General features: G+C 46.6%; 2 protein-coding genes across 7 annotated transcripts in view; one reads left to right on the top strand and one right to left on the bottom strand.

The window, feature by feature from the left end:
- The window catches only part of LOC119445096 (carbonic anhydrase 1), a 43,855-nt gene extending 30,260 nt beyond the window's left edge, over positions 1-13,595 (top strand). For 2 of the 6 annotated variants that reach the window (XM_049664080.1, XM_049664077.1), the window contains 6 exons: positions 3,258-3,422; positions 5,388-5,536; positions 8,350-8,442; positions 9,043-9,270; positions 11,969-12,090; positions 13,192-13,595. In XM_049664080.1, coding sequence (XP_049520037.1) covers positions 3,258-3,422; positions 5,388-5,536; positions 8,350-8,442; positions 9,043-9,270; positions 11,969-12,090; positions 13,192-13,282 — 848 coding nt within the window. In that variant the 3' untranslated portion in view covers positions 13,283-13,595. Of the gene's footprint in view, positions 1-926; positions 1,072-1,412; positions 1,488-3,257; positions 3,423-5,387; positions 5,537-8,349; positions 8,443-9,042; positions 9,271-11,968; positions 12,091-13,191 lie in introns of those variants that run through there. The other 4 variants (XM_049664081.1, XM_049664076.1, XM_049664079.1 and 1 more) reach the window with 3 other exon arrangements.
- Positions 1-18,382, bottom strand: part of LOC119446302 (general transcription factor IIH subunit 3-like) — a 50,057-nt gene that overhangs the window by 6,663 nt on the left and 25,012 nt on the right. The window lies entirely within an intron of this gene.

Consider the following 18,382-nt stretch of genomic DNA (forward strand, 5'->3'; position numbering starts at 1 on the left):
GCACCAAGTGCCTGTTTATATCAGAGGCTCCGGCAACAGTCACCAACGCCGCACGCATTTTGTGCGAAAGGCGAAGCACCAATTGCGATAGCAAATTAGTAGAGAGCTATACGAAGTAAGGATAGTAGTTTTATCAGCTGCATAAACTTGGACATGCAGAAGCACCAGCAACGCGCAGAACTGTTGTCGACGCCGTCGGCGTTTTGCCCGCGTTCGAACCGAACGCGCGCGGCGTTCTTATATAAATACGTATTTGGTGCCGCAGCTAAACGTCGCCTCCCCTCCCTCCCGTCCGCCCACAGCCTTTCGCGCGACGGAAAAATTTGCGTTTGCTCTCTATATATGGAAATGAGGAAAGAGACGCTTAATTCTGCAGCCCTTCAGGGAGCACGGCTCAGAACGCGCGTTTGCTCTCCGACGTGCGTTCGCTCCCCGTGAAAGCGCGCGTCCCTCGCGCTCGTTCACTCACACATACAGCGTCCGGAGCACGGCGACGAATTCATCGCCGTTGACGTCATACGGAACCTCACGGCGACGGCGACGCCGACGGCAGAAATCTGCTTTGGAGTGTCCATATAATTGCTATCGCAATAAAGCAAGTCGTCCATGACCAGCTTTTTTTTCTTTTCAACGACCAACCGCTGCAATTCTACATGATGTGTGTGTGTGCGCGCGCGTGCGTGCGTGCGTGCGTGTGTGTGTGTGTGTGTGTGTGTGTGTGTGTGTGTGTGTGTGTGTGTGTGTGTGTGTGTGTGTGTGTGTGCGCGTGCGTGCGTGCGTGCGTGCGTGCGTGCGTGCGCGCGTGCGTGCGTGCGTGTGTGTGTGCGTGTGTGTGTTATAGTGGTCCGCCTATATTTCTATTCTAATTATCAGTTGTCCCTACACACTATCTTTATCGTCATTTTTCTATCTCTCTGTCCAGAGCACAGCAGTGCTGACACCGAAAGCCGCAGAGTTCTGGCTATGCACCGACGCTGACGCGCTCCAAATTTCCCGGCGTGGGTGTTCTCAGAAGCCCCATCGCCATGGAAATAAGACGGCTCGCCTTCGTCCTACTCTGGCAAATTGTTGGTATGGCGTCTCAAGGCTCGTAAATGCATGCGAACTTAGTTAACGTAAATTTTCATTAGATAATCTATCTATCTATCTATCTATCTATCTATCTATCTATCTATCTATCTACATATCTATCTATCCGTCCGTCCGTTGGGCAGCCAGATGAGTTGCGACGCGCTCAGCTTCAGGAATGCGAGTGGCACAGTGATGGTCGTCCTTATTGTGATCATGTGACTTACGTGATGTGATGTGTGCGCTCAAAATATACACGGTGAATGCTGGCCCAACGACGTCGTTTATCTTGGTGTCAGTATCGAGCCTTGATCTGACCGACGTTTTTCGTGCTTTGTTTCAAGCGGTGCAGGGCGTGGTGCGCGAGCGGTGGCACTACTACGTCCCAAACTGCCACGTCCCGGGGCCCCAACCAATCAGTGAGTACACACGTGTGCACTTGCTGTGGCCCTCGCCCTTCGTATGTGCTGTTGTACCCCTGTATATCGGTGTTGTGCCAACGCCTTATTTTTTATTTTTACGTCTTTCAAAACACTTTTGTTGTACTCTTCGTCTCGTTACAACCATGTCTTGATCATTTACGTTGGTCAACCAGTGTTGTTGGTATGTTTTTATTGCACCGCGTTCCATGTGTGCCAATCTCGTTTTTTAACATTTTTCGCTGAACGTTTAATCTTTTTTCGTTATCTACATGCTTTCTTATATCTCCATTCTAGTATTTAATGCGTAAGCATTCTTTGGCGAGTACCCCAGAAAAATATGTCCGTCATGTGATAAGTGTAATTTCTTGTATCTGTGCAAAAATGCGTCATTTGCGAAGACAATTAATCGTTTTACTAGTGTAAATGTAGGTGATTGGTAGCTTTATTATCGATAAAAAACAATTGAAACAAAAAAATTATCAGTGAACACCCATATGATCAGATTTGTGCATACCCATAAGGATACATAGGGCTCCATGGAAAATGCATGGGAAGCCTATAGCAGAGGTGGGCCAACTTGAAATTTGGGCATGGGACAACTTGAAATTTGGGCACGGGCCAACTTGAAATTTAGGGGTGGCCCCACTGAAATTTGGTGGTAGGCCAACTGGAAATTGGGGTTGGGCCAACCTAAACTTGGGGGTGGGCCAGTTGCAATTTGGGAGAATGCGTATGCATACTTAGACAACACTAGTTGCTGCATACTTTTTAATCTGTAACATTTCTTTCCTCTTTCTTTCTTTCTTTCTTTCTTTATTTTCTTTTTATTGCGATAGCAATTATATGGACACTCAAAAGCAGATTTCTGCCGTCGGCGTCGCCGTCGCCGTCGGCGTCGCCGTCGCCGTCGCCGTCGCCGTCGCCGTGAGGTTCCGTATGACGTCAATGGAGATGAAATCGTGGCCGCGCGCCGCCGAACGCTGTATGTGCGAGTGAAAGGGCGCGAGGGACGCGCTCTTTCACGGGGAGTGAACGCACGGCGGAGAACAAACGCGCGTTCTGCGCCGTGCTTCCTTAAGGGCTGCAGAAGTAGGCGTCTCTTTCCTCCTTTACAATCACCATATATGTAGAGCAAACGCGCCTTCTTCCGATGCGCGAGAGGCCGTGGGGGAGGGGGGGAAGGGGGAGGGAAGGGAGGCGACGTTTAGCTGCGGCACCAAGTGCCTATTTATATCAGAGGCTCCGGCAACAGTCACCAACGCCGCACGCATTTTGAGCGAACGCGGGCAAAATGCGACGGCGTCGACAACAGTTCGGCGCGTTGCCGGTGCTGCTGCATGTCCAAGTTTATACAGCTGATAAAGCTAATATCATTACTCCGTATATCTCTCTACAAATTTGCTATCGCAATTGATGCTTCACCTTTCAGGTGAAACTGCGACAACTTTTTCCTTTCTTTCTTTCCCACCTATATTCAGAATTTGTAGTCATCGTGGGAACGTAAAATAAACACCGATTGACTAAATCGGCGAACAAGTTTGTTGATTTGCTGGCTGAATGATTGATTGATGATTTGATTCATTCGGAGATCAACTGCCCGAAAAATTCATTGGCCGATTGATTCAAACATTAACTGATGGAGTGACTGACTGACGGATCAATTGATATATTAATTCATTGACCGACTGATTGGTGAACAAAGTGTTGACTGTGTTACTGATTGACTCGGTGACTGATTACCGACTGATTGATTGTATACGCGCACAGTTCCCCGCGAGTGGGGCCAGGAGTGGAGCAGCTGTAACGGCGCCAAGCAGTCGCCCGTGCTGCTGCTGCCGCACAAGTCGATCGGCGTCGCGGTGCCACCGCTGCGCTTCAAGCACTTCTCCACGCCGCTCGCCAACCCTGTCGTCTACAACACTGGGAGGACGCGTGCGTATCTCAAATATGCCTGCTGCGTGTGACCTCCGAGATTGCAATCTCTGAGGCCACAATGCTCGCTGCGCAGTACCGCTTTCCTCCGCACACGCACATACGCACACACAAGCACAAACAAACACACACACACACACAAACAAACACACACACACACAAACTGCATTTTCTAATATATTCCACCACGGCTGCGATATCCTAATGAATTCAAGTATAAAGCACCCGTCCCATGTCTTAGCTATATGTGTGACTTATTTCTCTTGCATTTTGCACTTTGATTAACTGCGGGGAAAAGTTCTGCAAGAATGCGGCTTTTTTGGAATTCCTCAACTGCAATTTGTAGACCATAAGCATATTACTGGTTAACGTTATTTTAATGTAGTTGCCTGATACAATGTCTTACTGAGCTAGTTGGGGGTGAAAGGGAGGGTTTTACCAATCACATGATTTATTGTCAGAGCTACACGGCGTCTCAAAATTTAAAATTAAATTATGGGGTTTTACGTGCCAAAACCACGATCTGATTATGAGGCACGCCGTAGTGGGCGACTCCGGAAATTTGGACCACCTGGGGTTCTTTAACGTGCACCTAAATCTAAGAACACGGGTGTTTTCGCATTTCGCCCCCATCGAAATGCGGCCGCCGTGGCCGGGATTCGATCGCGCGACCTCGTGCTCAGCAGCCCAACACCATAGCCACTGAGCAACCACGGCGGGACACGCGGCGTCTCAAACGACAGCGCCTATACGTCTTCGACCAGTTGCGCAGTGTCTCGAAACGCTAGCAGTCTGGAGTGAAGAATGCAAGAACGCTCCCCTTACAACCGGTATACCACCACCATGCGATTCCACTGCACGGTGGTATCACCGGTACCAATACCACCAGTACCGGATGATGAGGTACTACCGGTATGGGTAGAAACATTCCCATATCGTGATGAATCGAATGATCGAATGCCCGAAGGAGTACTGCCACAGCTATACTTGCAAGTATAACTGTGGCAGTACTCCTCCGGGCATTCGATCATTCGATTCACTAGCTCCAGTGTAACACTGTCAATACTCCTCCAAACATTAAGTCCATTTACAGAGCTCATGAGCTGTGTAAGTGGAATTAATGACCCGAAGAGTACTGACACAGTTATACTTGAGCTAGTAAATAGAATAAAAGCCCGAAGGAGCCACAGTTGAGCTAGTAAATGGGATGAATGGCCGGAGAAGTAGTGCCACAGTTATACTTGAGCTGGTAAATCGGCTGAATGCTCGGATCAGTATTGGCACAGTTATATCTGAGCTAGTAATACTTGAGTTCGCGCGCGTGGCAGGCGCACAGACATCTCGCTGAAACGGAGCGAGCCAATGTATTATACCGTCATGACGCATCCACCTTGCGGGTGCCGAAATCAAAGCTTGTTTCCTAGAAATAAATATTATAATGAATATTTAGGGTTCTCCTACACTTGCAAATTATATTTACGGGGTTCAGAAGATTTTGAGTTTTTTTAACGCAGAAAACGTGATACGGTAATGTCATACTATATCAGTACTGCTTTAAATATTGGAGGACTTTCTTACAGCTTGGGTCGTTAAAGTGGTTTCAAGCAAGGTCGCGCGTGCATGACTATGCTCACGTACAGCCTGCATAACTATTGCGAGTCGCAAACAGTAGTTACGCGGCGACGTACGACTGTATATTATTTTCTTGCGCAATTTATCCTGCCATGCTCCTTTTCATGCAATCTTGTTTCCCTTTGCTCTCGGCTGTGCATTTTAACGTGATGTCTTCGAATGAAGTCAGCAGGAGCTATACTATAGTGCTTTCGTCAAGGAAACCGAGGAGTGGCAGCTGGGAAGGGGTTGGTTTTTGCACTCTTCCGAGTAACAATTGATTCCTCATTTTTATAGTAACACGTAGATGCCTGCAGTACCACTCTGGTTGATCACTTGGTCGACCCATTACAGTGCGTGTGCGGGCGTCGATGCCGAAACCGATCGTGACGGGCGGTCTCCTGGCCGAGGAGTACGTGTTCGACCAGGCCGAGTTCCACTGGGGCCGCGACGACCACAGCGGGAGCGAGCACATCGTCGACGCACTCAGCTACGCCGTCGAGGTGGGCGCGGTACCATGATTGACCAAGGGGGGTATTCTGTAAGTGTCCACCTAGTGGACATGTCCATTTCTTCTGCTGCTTAAGTTCTGATTCGCTGGGCTATAGGGTATACGCGTCAGAAGGAGACAGGCACTCCAGCCAATCAGCACTTCAGCAGCAGAATATCCTCCCTGGTTGACTTCAGGTCAAGAAGTGGACAGTCCTCTCTAAACGATTCCAGATACGCTGAGTAAATTTCTCCAAAAACTATAGTTCGAAACAAGCCGAATGTTTCGTGCAAAGAATCAGTTTAAGCGTCTAAATTAACCGTCTAAATTTTAGAACAATATACTGGCAGTCGCCAATGTGCCCTCAGTATTTTACTAAACCGCCTGCTTCTACGAAGCAGTCCAAGGAGGCGGATGCGTCATTATGTTACGCTACACTTGCCTGCTCTGTTCCTGTGGGGCGGCCAAACGTGATAGCAACCAGAAGAAACGCGCGCAGCAATCTTAATTCCTCATCTTTAAAGCGATTAGCATTCTTTGGCAGCTTCGCCGAGTTTGCGGTATGTTTGTCTATATCTGTCCTCTTTCTCGTCAACTTGGGTCAATGGGTCAAAACTTGGGACACAAGTTCTTGAAAATTTCTCCGTTGCTGGGCGGAATCGAATCCGCGTCATGCGTATTCTTGTCTGAATACATAATCACATACGCGCCACGCTACCAGAGGGAATAGAGTCACTGTATTTGCTCCCCTTGGGGAGCAGAGTTGCGCATCTGATTGAACGCGCCGCTCGCACCCCTATTCGCCAAATAAAAAGCATCCTTTTGAGGGAAAGCCAACTTCACGGCGGCGCCTAGCTGAGCCATAGAGTTTCTATGGCCTGCACTACCGCCCGCCGCGCCACCTGGCCTTCGTGGAATGAAGGAGCAAGCACATTCGGCAGCTGAGCCGCGCCGTATCCTGCATTCAAGAGGAGTGTCTTTGCTGCTTAACACGGATGCGTCGGCGGGCAAGATGGCGGACCCATGCGCAACTGTGCTCCCTACAGTACAACTCTAAGAGGAAATAGAGATACTGTATAGTCTCGGGAGCCTATACAGTAACTCTATTCCCTCTAGAAGCGCTGCGCCATCTAGTAGCTCTAACCCCCGTATTCAGAAAAGTATCCTAAGTTGAAGCTCACGCTTGATTTTATCTAAATGACGCCTGGCGAGAACGTGCTACTACAGCCCACTCATTGCGTTTCCTTTGGCACGTTTGCGACAGGCGTCATTTAGATCAAGTCAAGCACGAGCTTTTCTGAATACGGGGGTAAGAGGGAATAGGATGCCTCGATAGCAGCGCCGCCCTAAGAGTTCCGAGGGAAGTACCCGGCTGCAGTAAGCGCCTTATGCGTGACGCGTTTCGACGGTGGCCAATACGATGTGTCGCCACACTGTTTAGATGTCAATCGCATTAACATCGTCAGTGTATCATGAGGTTGGTTCTGCCGGAATTATTGATGAGTTAAATCATACCCAGCCTTATCGCTACGCGCCGTGAGCGAATCACTGCTCTCTTTCATTACGTCACTGAAAATGTCGATGACGCCGCAAGGTCCGGCATTTAGAGACAATTTTAGTTTCAAATTAGCGTATCTTCTAAGCGGTTTCCAGCCTTCACTCCTGCTATAAGTGTCATCCTCTTACGAGGGAGTAGCGTGCGGTAGGGTTTCTACAATATCGAAAATATGTACTACTCCTTTGGAGAGATGGTATATATAGGTTAAGCTGGATTGATAGATACGATGAACGGAGATTTGGTAAGTCAGAACAGATGCAAAAAAAAAAAAAGAAAGACGTGCTTAAAGCTCTCGCATTGGCATCACGAGATTCGCACGGCGTTTGTTCGGGGCTGTAGTAAACAGTTTTGATAAACAAGGATTACGCGTGTACTTTAAAGAAACGAAGACTTGACTGAGCGAGCATTGAGACCGTTTTCTGAACAGAAACGGCCCAAACATCGGAAAGTACATCGCCATCCAGGATGTCATAGGCCGGTTTAATGTAAAACTATTTCAATTTGTTTTTCTTTCAAATCCGCCGTTAGCCCTCTATGATAGGTCATAGTGGTTCGAGTTCAGCCCATATGGGCGGGCACCACGCCCAAATGAGCAGAGCCCGAGCCATTTTGATCTATCACGGAGAGTTAATGGCCAATCATAGTTGGAATAAAAACAGATTGGAATAGTTTTACGTTATACGGGCCATATGATCGCAAACCGGCACACCGGTTCGGGTGCGAAATTCAATAAGGGAAACTGCACCCTTCGTATAACAATCATTTTTTCCAGAAAAATAAGGGCAACTTCATTGTACTTTAAACTCGCTCGATCAAGTTGCACACTTCATGGGAACTTTATTAGACCAACACTTCATCATCAAATTAAGTTAGCGTTGGTCCTTAGTGTCCATTCAGAAACCAAGCTCCTTTACCTAGCCAAGTTGTTAGAGCACTCCCTACTGACAACTTGTGACGAGCATCAGGTTACAAGCTTGAAACTTTAGCATATGCGAACGGGTTCATACTTCCATTACCTCCTGTTTATTGGTAATGCTGCAGGCTGCCCAGGCAGTGTTGTCCGGAAGCTTATGGCGTAGATAAGGCGCCTCATCTTCACTGTTAATGCTTACCAACTAGCTTACCAGTCAGCCACTGTAAGGACACATTCCTTTTTTTTTTCTATAAGGTATTGATCTAGTTAGCACGTGACATCATGGTCACTTCTTCCCGAATGCATCCGGTCTCCGCGCCATTTTTCGCCACTGCGGCCGAATACAACGGCGCAGGTCCAAATGACGTTTCGGCTGCGGACGCCGTCGGCACGGGTGGACTGCAAGGAGTGCCCTCCCGCGTACGTCGGCCTGGCCACACAGCTCAAGGTATATCGTCATTCACGCAACCGCCTTATTCTATTTTATTCCCTTCAAATGGAATAAAAAAAAAAGCTGTGTCTTGAGATATAATACATCAGGCGTTTTTTTCCTGTCGACATTCAAGAGCAGCTAGTGCTCCCTTAATAATGTTTCGATAGCCTGCACTGTGGGCCACTTCTGGTACGACGTTAGGTGATGTATATGAACCTTGGTTGCAGAGATGTAGCCATCCCGCGTCACGCCGAACTATATCGGTATACCAGCTAGCACGTGACTTGCTTTCGGATTAATTTGTGTTTTCTCCCCTATATCGGTAGATTTGTATGAGTGGAGCCTGGTCTTGCCTTTCCTTGCGAGCCTGCCGCTCGCTCAGCGGCTAGAAATTACCGCTTAATTGTATATCAAGCGGAGAGGTCCCATTTTCTATAAGCATTTTTAAAAATAAATTTTATGACTAGGCTTCAGGATTGGTACGTGACACTCCCTTCTAGTCTTTTACTTTCCTTCTTCAACGTTTCGCGCACTTGATTATACCTTGAATACCATGGACTTGATCCAGAAGCCAACTCGCACGGGGTGTTGCATGTCCACGCGCTCTCGTCGCAGACAGTTCGCCAGCGCAACCCTCTGCTGCGCACGCTCGTCTCCTCCCTGAGCTCGGTGACGTACGCGTTGGAGCGGACCGAGCTGCCCCTCCCGCTGCGGCTGATCGCCTTCCTGCCCAACGACACGCGCAACTACTACATGTACGAGGGCTCGCGGACGGTGCCGCCCTGCACCGAGAACGTGCTTTGGATCGTCTTCCGGGAGCCCACGTTCATCGGCAGGGAACAGGTGTGCGAGCACGAACGCGAGCCCCGCGCCACAGCCCAAGTAACTCTTACGAAATGGCAGCTTTTATCCTGTCCGTACCACTTAGTGACGTTTTCTTTATGCAATGCCGGAACGTCGGAGATCTGGTATGCTTACCGGACACTCGTCAAATTCATCCATGTTGTACGATTTTGCCATCGTGCCGTTTTTGAGCCAATCAAAAAAGAGGCGTGGCTGTCCTGGGAGCCAATCAGAGCTGTCAAGATGGCGGATTCGACAATGTGGCAGAATTTGACAGTTTCCGGAATAACACCTGTTTGACTGGCGCAGAGCTCAACTAGATAAACACGGTTAATATTGCAGTAAACAGGTGTATTTTACTTTGCTGCTGGGGTAAATTTTTGGCAGCAACGCGATTACGCCACTGCCGAAAAATTACACCAGCAGCGAAGTAGAATACACTTGGTTACTCACCCGCCGTGGTTCCTTATGGCTATAGTGTTACCATAGCCACTAAGGAACCACGGCGGGTGAGTAACCAAGTGTATTATACTTCGCTGCAGTGCTAAGCACGAGGTCGCGGGCTCAAATCCCGGCCACGGCGGCCGCATTTCGATAGAAGCGAAATGCGAAAACATCCGTGTACTTAGATTTAGGTGCACGTTAAAGAACTCCAGGTGGTCACAATTACTCCGGAGTCCCCCATTACGATGTGTTTATTTGGGTCCTGCAGGACCCAAATAAAGTTTGTCCAGTCCAGTCGCCCATTACGGTGTGCCTCATAATCAGATCGTGGTTTTGGCACGTAAAACCTCATAATTTAATTAATCCGGTAAAACTGCCCAGTCCGATTGCGTTTACCAGGACACGCCAAAACCTTCTAATAAGAGTTTTATTTGGACGCTAGCAGCGTTTCCGCTGTCTACGCCATCTCACTTCCGTCCTCTTCCTTTCGCATGCAGCTCTTCCCCATTCATTTAACCCAGTTCCTACCATATTCTGTACAGGCCGACCTATCATTTCCTGTATTGTTAAGCTTCCGTATCTGTCGGACATGTATTATGCGCTACCCCCCACTACCACTCGCATCGCTTTTTCCATCTGTGATGAAAATATCGCACAGAAAGATTTTACTGGAAAAAAAAGCGGAAGCAAATGTCCCAATAACACAGCCGCAGGACCCGATAAAATCACAGTATAGCTAATCATAAACCTCGGTCCAAAGAGCAAGGCACCGCTGACTAATGCTAGAGCAAGTGATTAAAACGAAGAAAATTCCGGTTGTATGTCGTGAAAGCAGGATGAACCTCAACTAGAAGGGCAAAGGGGGTAAGGATAAGACGAGCTCGTACAGGCCAGTTACAGTAACGCCAGTGACATATATAATGACAATGCAAGCCACAAAATAAGAGCTGTCATAGTGACGGGGCCAGGACGAAATCGTACAGGGGGGAACTACAGAATGGGTTCAGACCAGGCGAACGCTTAGAGGATAACAGGTTTGTACTGACTCATTGCATAGAGATTTCAGTAGCTCAGAATAGACCTTTATGCATATGTCTAGATATTGAGGGAGCCTACGACAACGTAGACGGGGAATCGCTACGGGACATCCTTAAGCACGAGGGCATAGACGGTGATTTCGTGGAGCTGCTGAGGGAGATATATAGGGACAGCCGAGTACAAATCGTATGGGGAGACCGTGAATACGACGAAGTTGTGAAAATTCATTGAGGATTGAAGCAGCGATGTCCTTTGTCTCCATTGTTGTTCACGCTTTATGTCAAGGGCATAGAAAGACGACTGGAAAGCAGTGAATTAGTTATTGGTCTATCTTACATCCGTATTGGGTAAAAGATGCAACAGAAGGTCCCTGGACTGATGTATGCAGGCGACATAGTGCTACTAGCGGACAATGCAAGGGATTTACAGTGACTTGAGAATATAAGTGGCAATGCAGCGACCAATCTAGGCATTAAATTTAGCACGGAGAAATTGAGAATTATTAGCTTTAATGGAGAGACGAGAGATGACGTGGTATCAGTTCAACAGGAAGTCATACCCATAGTCCAGCAATACCTGGGCGTATACATAAAGGAAAGACCTATTCAAGCATCCACCAAGATCATCTAAAAATGAAAGGGAAGCGGAATGCAGCAATAATGAAACACAGAGCACTTTGGGGCTACAATAACTTCGAGGTGGTGCGAGAAATTTAGAAAAGTGTAATGATGTCATCGCTAACGTTCGCAAATGCCATTTAGCGCTATAATTCAGAAATATTGTCGGGGTTGGAGATGAACCAGGTGGGCCGACTGGCTTTGGGGGCAAATGTTAAAACTACAAATCAGGCAGTGCAAGGTGACATGAGTTGGGCTTCTTTTGAAATAAGAGAGGCGCAGAGCAAGATTAGTTTTGAAGAACGACCTAAGGAACATGGATGGAAAGAAATGACCGGTTAAAGTGCACAAATATCGGTACCTAAAAAGCATGCGCACGGAATGGAGGAAGGAGTTAAGAAAGTTGTCAACCAAGTAGAGGGTAATTGAAAGTGTACATAGACAACCAGGAGTCATAAAAAAAGAAAGTCAGAGGGAAACGGAGACGGTAAATTGGATGCAAGGGACAGAAACAAAAGAAGACCACGGAGAATTACAAAGATGGCAATAAATTAATCAGGAGGTAAAATCGTCGACCTCACCAGACGCGGTGTCCGCAGGTAAAGATGCTCCGGCAGCTGTACGCCTTCCCGGAGGTGTTCTCCTGCAACAGACACCTGGTGGCCAACCTGAGGCCCCTGCAGGAGATTGGCCGCACGAGGATGCTCTACAGAACGTTCAGGTGAACTGCCTATTTCGCCTGCCCTTCTACAGTCCCAGCGAGGAGGGCGCGTGCGCAAGTTCGCTTCTCGACGCAGTGCAATTCTGTACCCGCCACAGTGATGGTTCAGTTATATTGTATACAGCGCTCTGCTACTGCACGCGATGTCACGCGTTCGATTCCCTGCGGCCGCATTCCAACGAGGGGCAGATTGCAACAACGCTCGTGTACAAGATACAGATGCATGTTATAAACAACACCATTTGGTCGAAATTAATCCGGAGCTCCCTCACTAAGGTGTCCCCCATGGCGAAGCTAGGCGTTACTTTGGTACGGCAAACCTCGTGTGTTAACTTGATTTGACAACTCTCCGGTGAAGTGTCAAGTTGGCTTCTTTTGCACGGCGATCTCTTGCGTGAATTAGGAAGTCTGCTTTGCTACGAAGTCCGCAACTCTCCTCAAACGGGGGAGCAACGCATTATCTGGGTAGACCCTCCTTTATAGCGGATGTTACCTCCACATGGAGTGAATGCGCCATATTCTACACCACCACCTCTGTTTTTTTGTTTTGTTTTTTTTTAACTAAATACTGGTTCTTACTAAACATAGAACCCCTCGGTTCCCCTAATTATACGCCATGTATAATCATGTAATGTCGTAGAATCGTTTCTTCAGCAGCCGCCTGCAAGCTGGCTTTTTCACTTAGCGTTCCACATTGCCGTGAAACCAGCTTTCAGGTCAAGTGGCTCTGCGTATATGTGAGCGCACGGGTTCTTTTCTTTCTTTTTTCGGTGCCTCTTTCTTGCACCAAGCGTCATGTACAGTCGCTGTCAAAAGCTTACGTGGCACGAGTTTCATTTAAGGGCTCAATTTATACTCATTTCCCGTATGTCACCTTTATGTGAATGTCACCCCTGTGTCGCCTTCTGCGTTGGTCTCGTACCCATACTGCGACACACTATGCAGTTAGTACGACCTTACGGTTCCACGGATAAATAAAGCTTTCTCGCACACCCTGCGTTTAGTAAGTTGTTGACTCTAGCTGTACACGCACTGCTGACTCATTACTGCTCTCCTTATTTTTTATAATTTTTTTTTTTCGGTATGCTCTTTCTTTTTCAGTTCTGCCCCTTCGAGGTTGCGGCTGAGCTTCACCACGACCTTGGCGTTCACCCTGTTATCCTGCAGGAACATAATCTGGCGCCTAAGATGACGTCATTAAATAACGTTGCGCTCAGTTAAATTCTCCACATCTGCTCGCGAGTTCACGAGCCTAGCTAGTTTCTAAGCGTTAATTAAATGTCACGAAAAGACGGGTCGGAATTAAACGACGTCACCGGAACAGCGCCGTCGACGCCACAGCCTACAAGTCTAGCATTGCCATCAGCCAGTCAATCGCCTGGGAGCAAGGCCTAAGTAGTTTTGGATGTCTCGCTTACCAGCTTCCAGTTACATCATGGATTTTGACAGCGTTTTTAAGGAGCTAGTTCATTGTTTATGAATAAACAGCGATTACGTTGCATTCGAAAGTAAGCAGACTGACTCTACCTGGGATCCTATCGGGCACATCGCCCGCACAGAAACGAGCCCAAGTACACAAGAATGCCGTGAAGTTCGTGACGGCAACTTTACGTCATCGGGACGTGAAGTTCAATAAGGGAACATAACATTCGTTTTCTCCGCTAAAAGAAAATTGTGCTATTAGCGCTGCGAAAATGTAAAGCTTATTTCAGAGAGAGGCACTCAAATTTCTTTTTTTCGTAGTGTCGTTCTCTGTTCTATAAAACCTGCAACTTATCCGACCACAAATCTAATGCAGTCAGTTTCATCGTATGTTACACCAGCCATGTCCATGAAAATTGAATATGCATGGGTTCTTTTCCTACTCATTTGGCCACATCAGAACTATGGAATACGCTATCAAATAGCAATAAAAACTTCATACAGAGATGAATTTGATTCAAAGTAATGTTTAGGTCCTCACTGAATATGTGGACGTAGTTTTACAACTCAATGATTTAGAACTTTCGTTCATGGAGTTTTTCGTTACGGTTTTTAAAGGCTTTTCATACTATACTCTGTTTTCTATGCACTTCTCTAGCTGTTTTGTACTCCTCTAGACAATTAATTGCCCACAATGCGTAAATATATATTTAACCTACAGACACTCGCACAACTCAGCGGAAAGTTCATAAGTGCTGCCTTTACGAAATTTGTTTGAAATGAATGAATTCACTGTTTATATTGTCAGGATTACCATTCAATAATTGATGGCTTGAGTAAACAAAATCCTAACAGAATCGCTAACCTTAACTGCATGGAGTACCTTCAGGAGCATCACTGGAGAGTTCCAGCTTTTTTTGGTTATCTTATGGCCTGTTTTATGGACACAATTACTCCACACAAACAACGGCTATGTAACGACATCATTTTGGTTCAAAACTATTCTTTAAAAAATGGCTATTTTTATGGGTATTTCTTCTGTAGCGCTGTATTTAATAATTTGTTTTTAGACTATATACAGATTTTTTTTATATAAAGGCATTGAGTGTAGCGAACGTGGCGTTCTTGGAAAGAAGCTCCTAGGTAAAACAGACATAGTTTGCCTCTAATAACGTGGGTTTATGAAGACTAATTCACAAGAATGCGTTGACATTTTATTAGAACCATGGTGATCAGTTGATTATATTCTACGCCAGCCGTTTTATTCTGGAGCCTTCCAGAAAGAGAGAGAGAGAGAGAGACGACGCACCCAATGTTACGTGCAGATGAACATGACAGTTATGAACAGTGCTCACACTAATTTCCTCTAAGGCCGAGGTAATGCGTTAGCACTGAATCAATACAGCAGCGGAACGTATCGCCACCGTCGAAACGAGTTATGTACGAGGCGTGTAGGTACAGGGTACTCCTCTTTCACGCTTTCCTAAGAACCCTGGGCGCCATCTTGTGGCGCCACCGCGAAGCAGGTGCGTGGCCTCCGAAATGCGTGGCGCGCCGGTTGCGCGCGAAAGCAGAGAACCGCGTCATGCGGCAACCGGACTCCTCTCTCTCTCTCTCTCTTTCTCTCGGGCTTCTTTCTGGAGACGCGGCGCCATCTAGTAGTGCTACCGAGAAGTCCGCGCGAGGCCTTCGACACGAGAAGCGTGGCCCGCCGGCGAGTGCAAAGGCTGAGAATTGTTCTCTCGCTTGCCGCACACCCAGTGGCACACACTCGGTGGCCCAAGTTGAAGAGCGGAACATACCCGATGCGCTCGTGGGGCAGCTCGCTAAAGCGGTGGCGTGAAAGGCGTTCATTGAAAAGCGCCACCTACCCAGTGTACTTGTGACACAGCCTGCGAATGCATCGGGTTGCTGTCGTTGAGGAACCCTTGTGATGTGTGGGTTTGATTCCGCTCAGCATCGAGGAAAAACTTAATGGGTCTTTTTCGTCATTGTAGAGCAGTCCCACACCTACAGTGACTTTGTCGGCGGGAGAACGGTTAGATACAAATGTACAAACTTAGTAGATAGATAGATAGATAGATAGATAGATAGATAGATAGATAGATAGATAGATAGATAGATAGATAGATAGATAGATAGATAGATAGATAGATAGATAGATAGATAGATAGATAGATAGATAGATAGATAGATAGATAGATAGATCCCCGAAAGTGCTGACGTAACCAAAGAATGCGAACGCATTAAAAGAAAGAACATTCACGTACCCTACGTTTGAAAAACGTGCGATGCTTTTAAAGAAACGTAATTCCTTTGGCTACTAGCTGTGAAAAGCCATTTTCTTTCGTACGGGCGTTAGCCCGAAAATGTTATCTCAAGAAATGATGCGCGATACAGAGTTGTATCTCGGGGTCGGAATTCGTACATTCAGAGAGCTTTGTGGCACCCGGTCAGCCTATGCCAGTGGTTTACCATGATACCACTCTCCCAAATTTTCTCTCTCATTGAATTCTTGAAGTTGCCCACGCTCGTGCAAAACGAATATCTAATCAACTCTTAACTATCCATGTATTACGTGTTCATTTTATTTAATAAAACGCCTAGTTCCAAGAGAACCTGTGTAATGTCGTAATAAAAGGGGGCTGCTGGGATATCTCGTACATTGCTAAAATCCGAAACAAGAACAAGACAGAACGAGTGAGGCGATTGCACTCGACTCACAACTATACGCGCATTCCGCACGAGTTTTTGTGCACTTGTGATGGTCAGTAGGAGTGCACGTTGTACGGAGGTAAGATTTTAAGTGAACTGAGAGCTCGTAAGTGTTGGCCACCGAAAGGATGATCCATATGATTTAAAAGATCATATGATTTATGACTTTGAAGAAAAAAAAATTTAGTATACGGGAGCAAAGGAGTTCTGATTTTGTCCGGATTGATTTCGTGTCCAGTAAAGGTCAAGTTCGAATAAAAAATACGCTGTGTCTAAAGGTACGTCGGACGTACGCGAATCCCAGAAGCTGAAGGTACTTTGATTATCGCTTCATCTAAAGGTACCCGGAACCGGAAGTGTGAAGATACGTCTAAATATTCCGAGCCGTATGCGCCGCTGGGCGGGTCGCGGCTACCGCCTACTGCCTACCGATTATTGCACATGCATGCTGCAACAAGCCTTTGAATGCGTCTGCTGACGTAAGAGACCGACAAGGAGCGAGCACTGCCGAGCCACGTGTGGTTCGACACACCTAACCCAACTTAACCTAACCTAACCTAACAGATCGAGAGTCGCGTTTATAAAAATGTACCAGTTTCTCTTCGCTGTTTTGTTTCACAGCGTCGCGTACGTCCGACGTATCTTTAGCTTCTGGGATTCGGTTACGTCCGACGTACAATGTCAGACACTTTGTAAAAATATAACGCCGAGGGTTTTTTTTTTTTTTTTTTTTTTTTTTTTTTTGCTGGCATATGATGGTGACGACATTTAAAGGAACAGTGGGCTTTCGAATTTGGGTAGAAGTATTGGAGTAGTAGCACGAGTATTGGGCAAGTATAGGAAGCGTGATTTTTTCTGTGCTGACGCTGACTTTTGCACGAAGCGCCCAGCGGGTGATGACATGAGTGCCTTGCGTGCCTTTGCTTCTTGACACGAGCGGTTTTGTTGTGCAAATGACAGCCACCTGTCTTCGGCGTACGCCTCTGCTGACACGCCGGGCGGTGAGGCGATATTTAAAAGTATATGACACGTGTTTCGCGTATTCGCTCATACTATCGTGTTCCTGTGGTTCTTCTGTGTGCTCTTTCACGTTTCTTTGGCGACACGGGCCTGGGCTCACGCTTGTGATAACATTTCGGCAATGTGTCCTTTCACCTCGTTTCTCCTATTATCGTCCCCCATTGTGACCCTCTTTCTTCCCCTCTTCCCTTTCCCTTACGTAGAGTAGCAGGCCAGATGCTTCATTTTCCGGCCGACCTCTCTACATTTTGCAATCAATAAACTACTTCTTCTTCTTGTGTGCGCGAACTCTTGTGAACTGATCCCAAGCAATTGTTTTTGTTAAGTGTGTGTGTGAACTTTAGAACTATTATTACTGTAATATTTTCTCTATTCTCTGTTTGACGTCTTTCTCTTTTTTTCTTAGCTCATCTATTAATTAAGAGGAGTAGCTGGCGCAGTCTAACAAGCGCCAACATCGTACATACACTAAATAAAAAAGAATCCATAATAGAGGACCTATTGGTGAGCCCTCAGGAGCTCCAATTGAAGGCGTTGTTTATACGCTTGGCTGGTGCTATAGACTGGTAAACGACTGTCCGGTGTTTGAGGAATGTTTTGAGAGCAGTTATGAGTCCTCAAAAACTGTAATACCGGGGGATGCAAAACTATGTCTAAGCACTTTTGAAATCAAGAGATATGATTGAAGCGTGTAGCTTTTTACCTTTAATTTCACCGAGTGTTTTACGGAACGCGTATAAGGCGAAAGGTGAACTCTTCCCATGTGCAAAACCATTTTTTTTTTTAGGATAGAGTAAGTTATCGGAGTGTAGAAAATGATATATTGGGAAATGTAAATGTCGTTCTAAAGCTTTGCCAGAAATCGAATTCTTTAGATTAGGTCGGTATGCTAAGGGTGCATGAATTGGTTGGTCGGTTAGACTTAGTTACAACACTAACGCTACATTTTCGCTCACAGAAAGAAAAGTGCAGTAGTTTCGAGCAAGAATGAAATATGAAAAACAAAAATGCTTGGTTATGAAAACTAATTTTGTAGATTGGAAGAGTGCCCTGAGCAGAGTGGGTGTTACGCAAAGCTGTTCAATTTCTCCAATGGTGAAAGGCACGTCGTTAGTCGGATTTCCGCCATTAATTG

The sequence above is a fragment of the Dermacentor silvarum genome, chromosome 3 (assembly GCF_013339745.2).
Source record: "Dermacentor silvarum isolate Dsil-2018 chromosome 3, BIME_Dsil_1.4, whole genome shotgun sequence".
NCBI classification, from domain to species: domain Eukaryota; kingdom Metazoa; phylum Arthropoda; class Arachnida; order Ixodida; family Ixodidae; genus Dermacentor; species Dermacentor silvarum.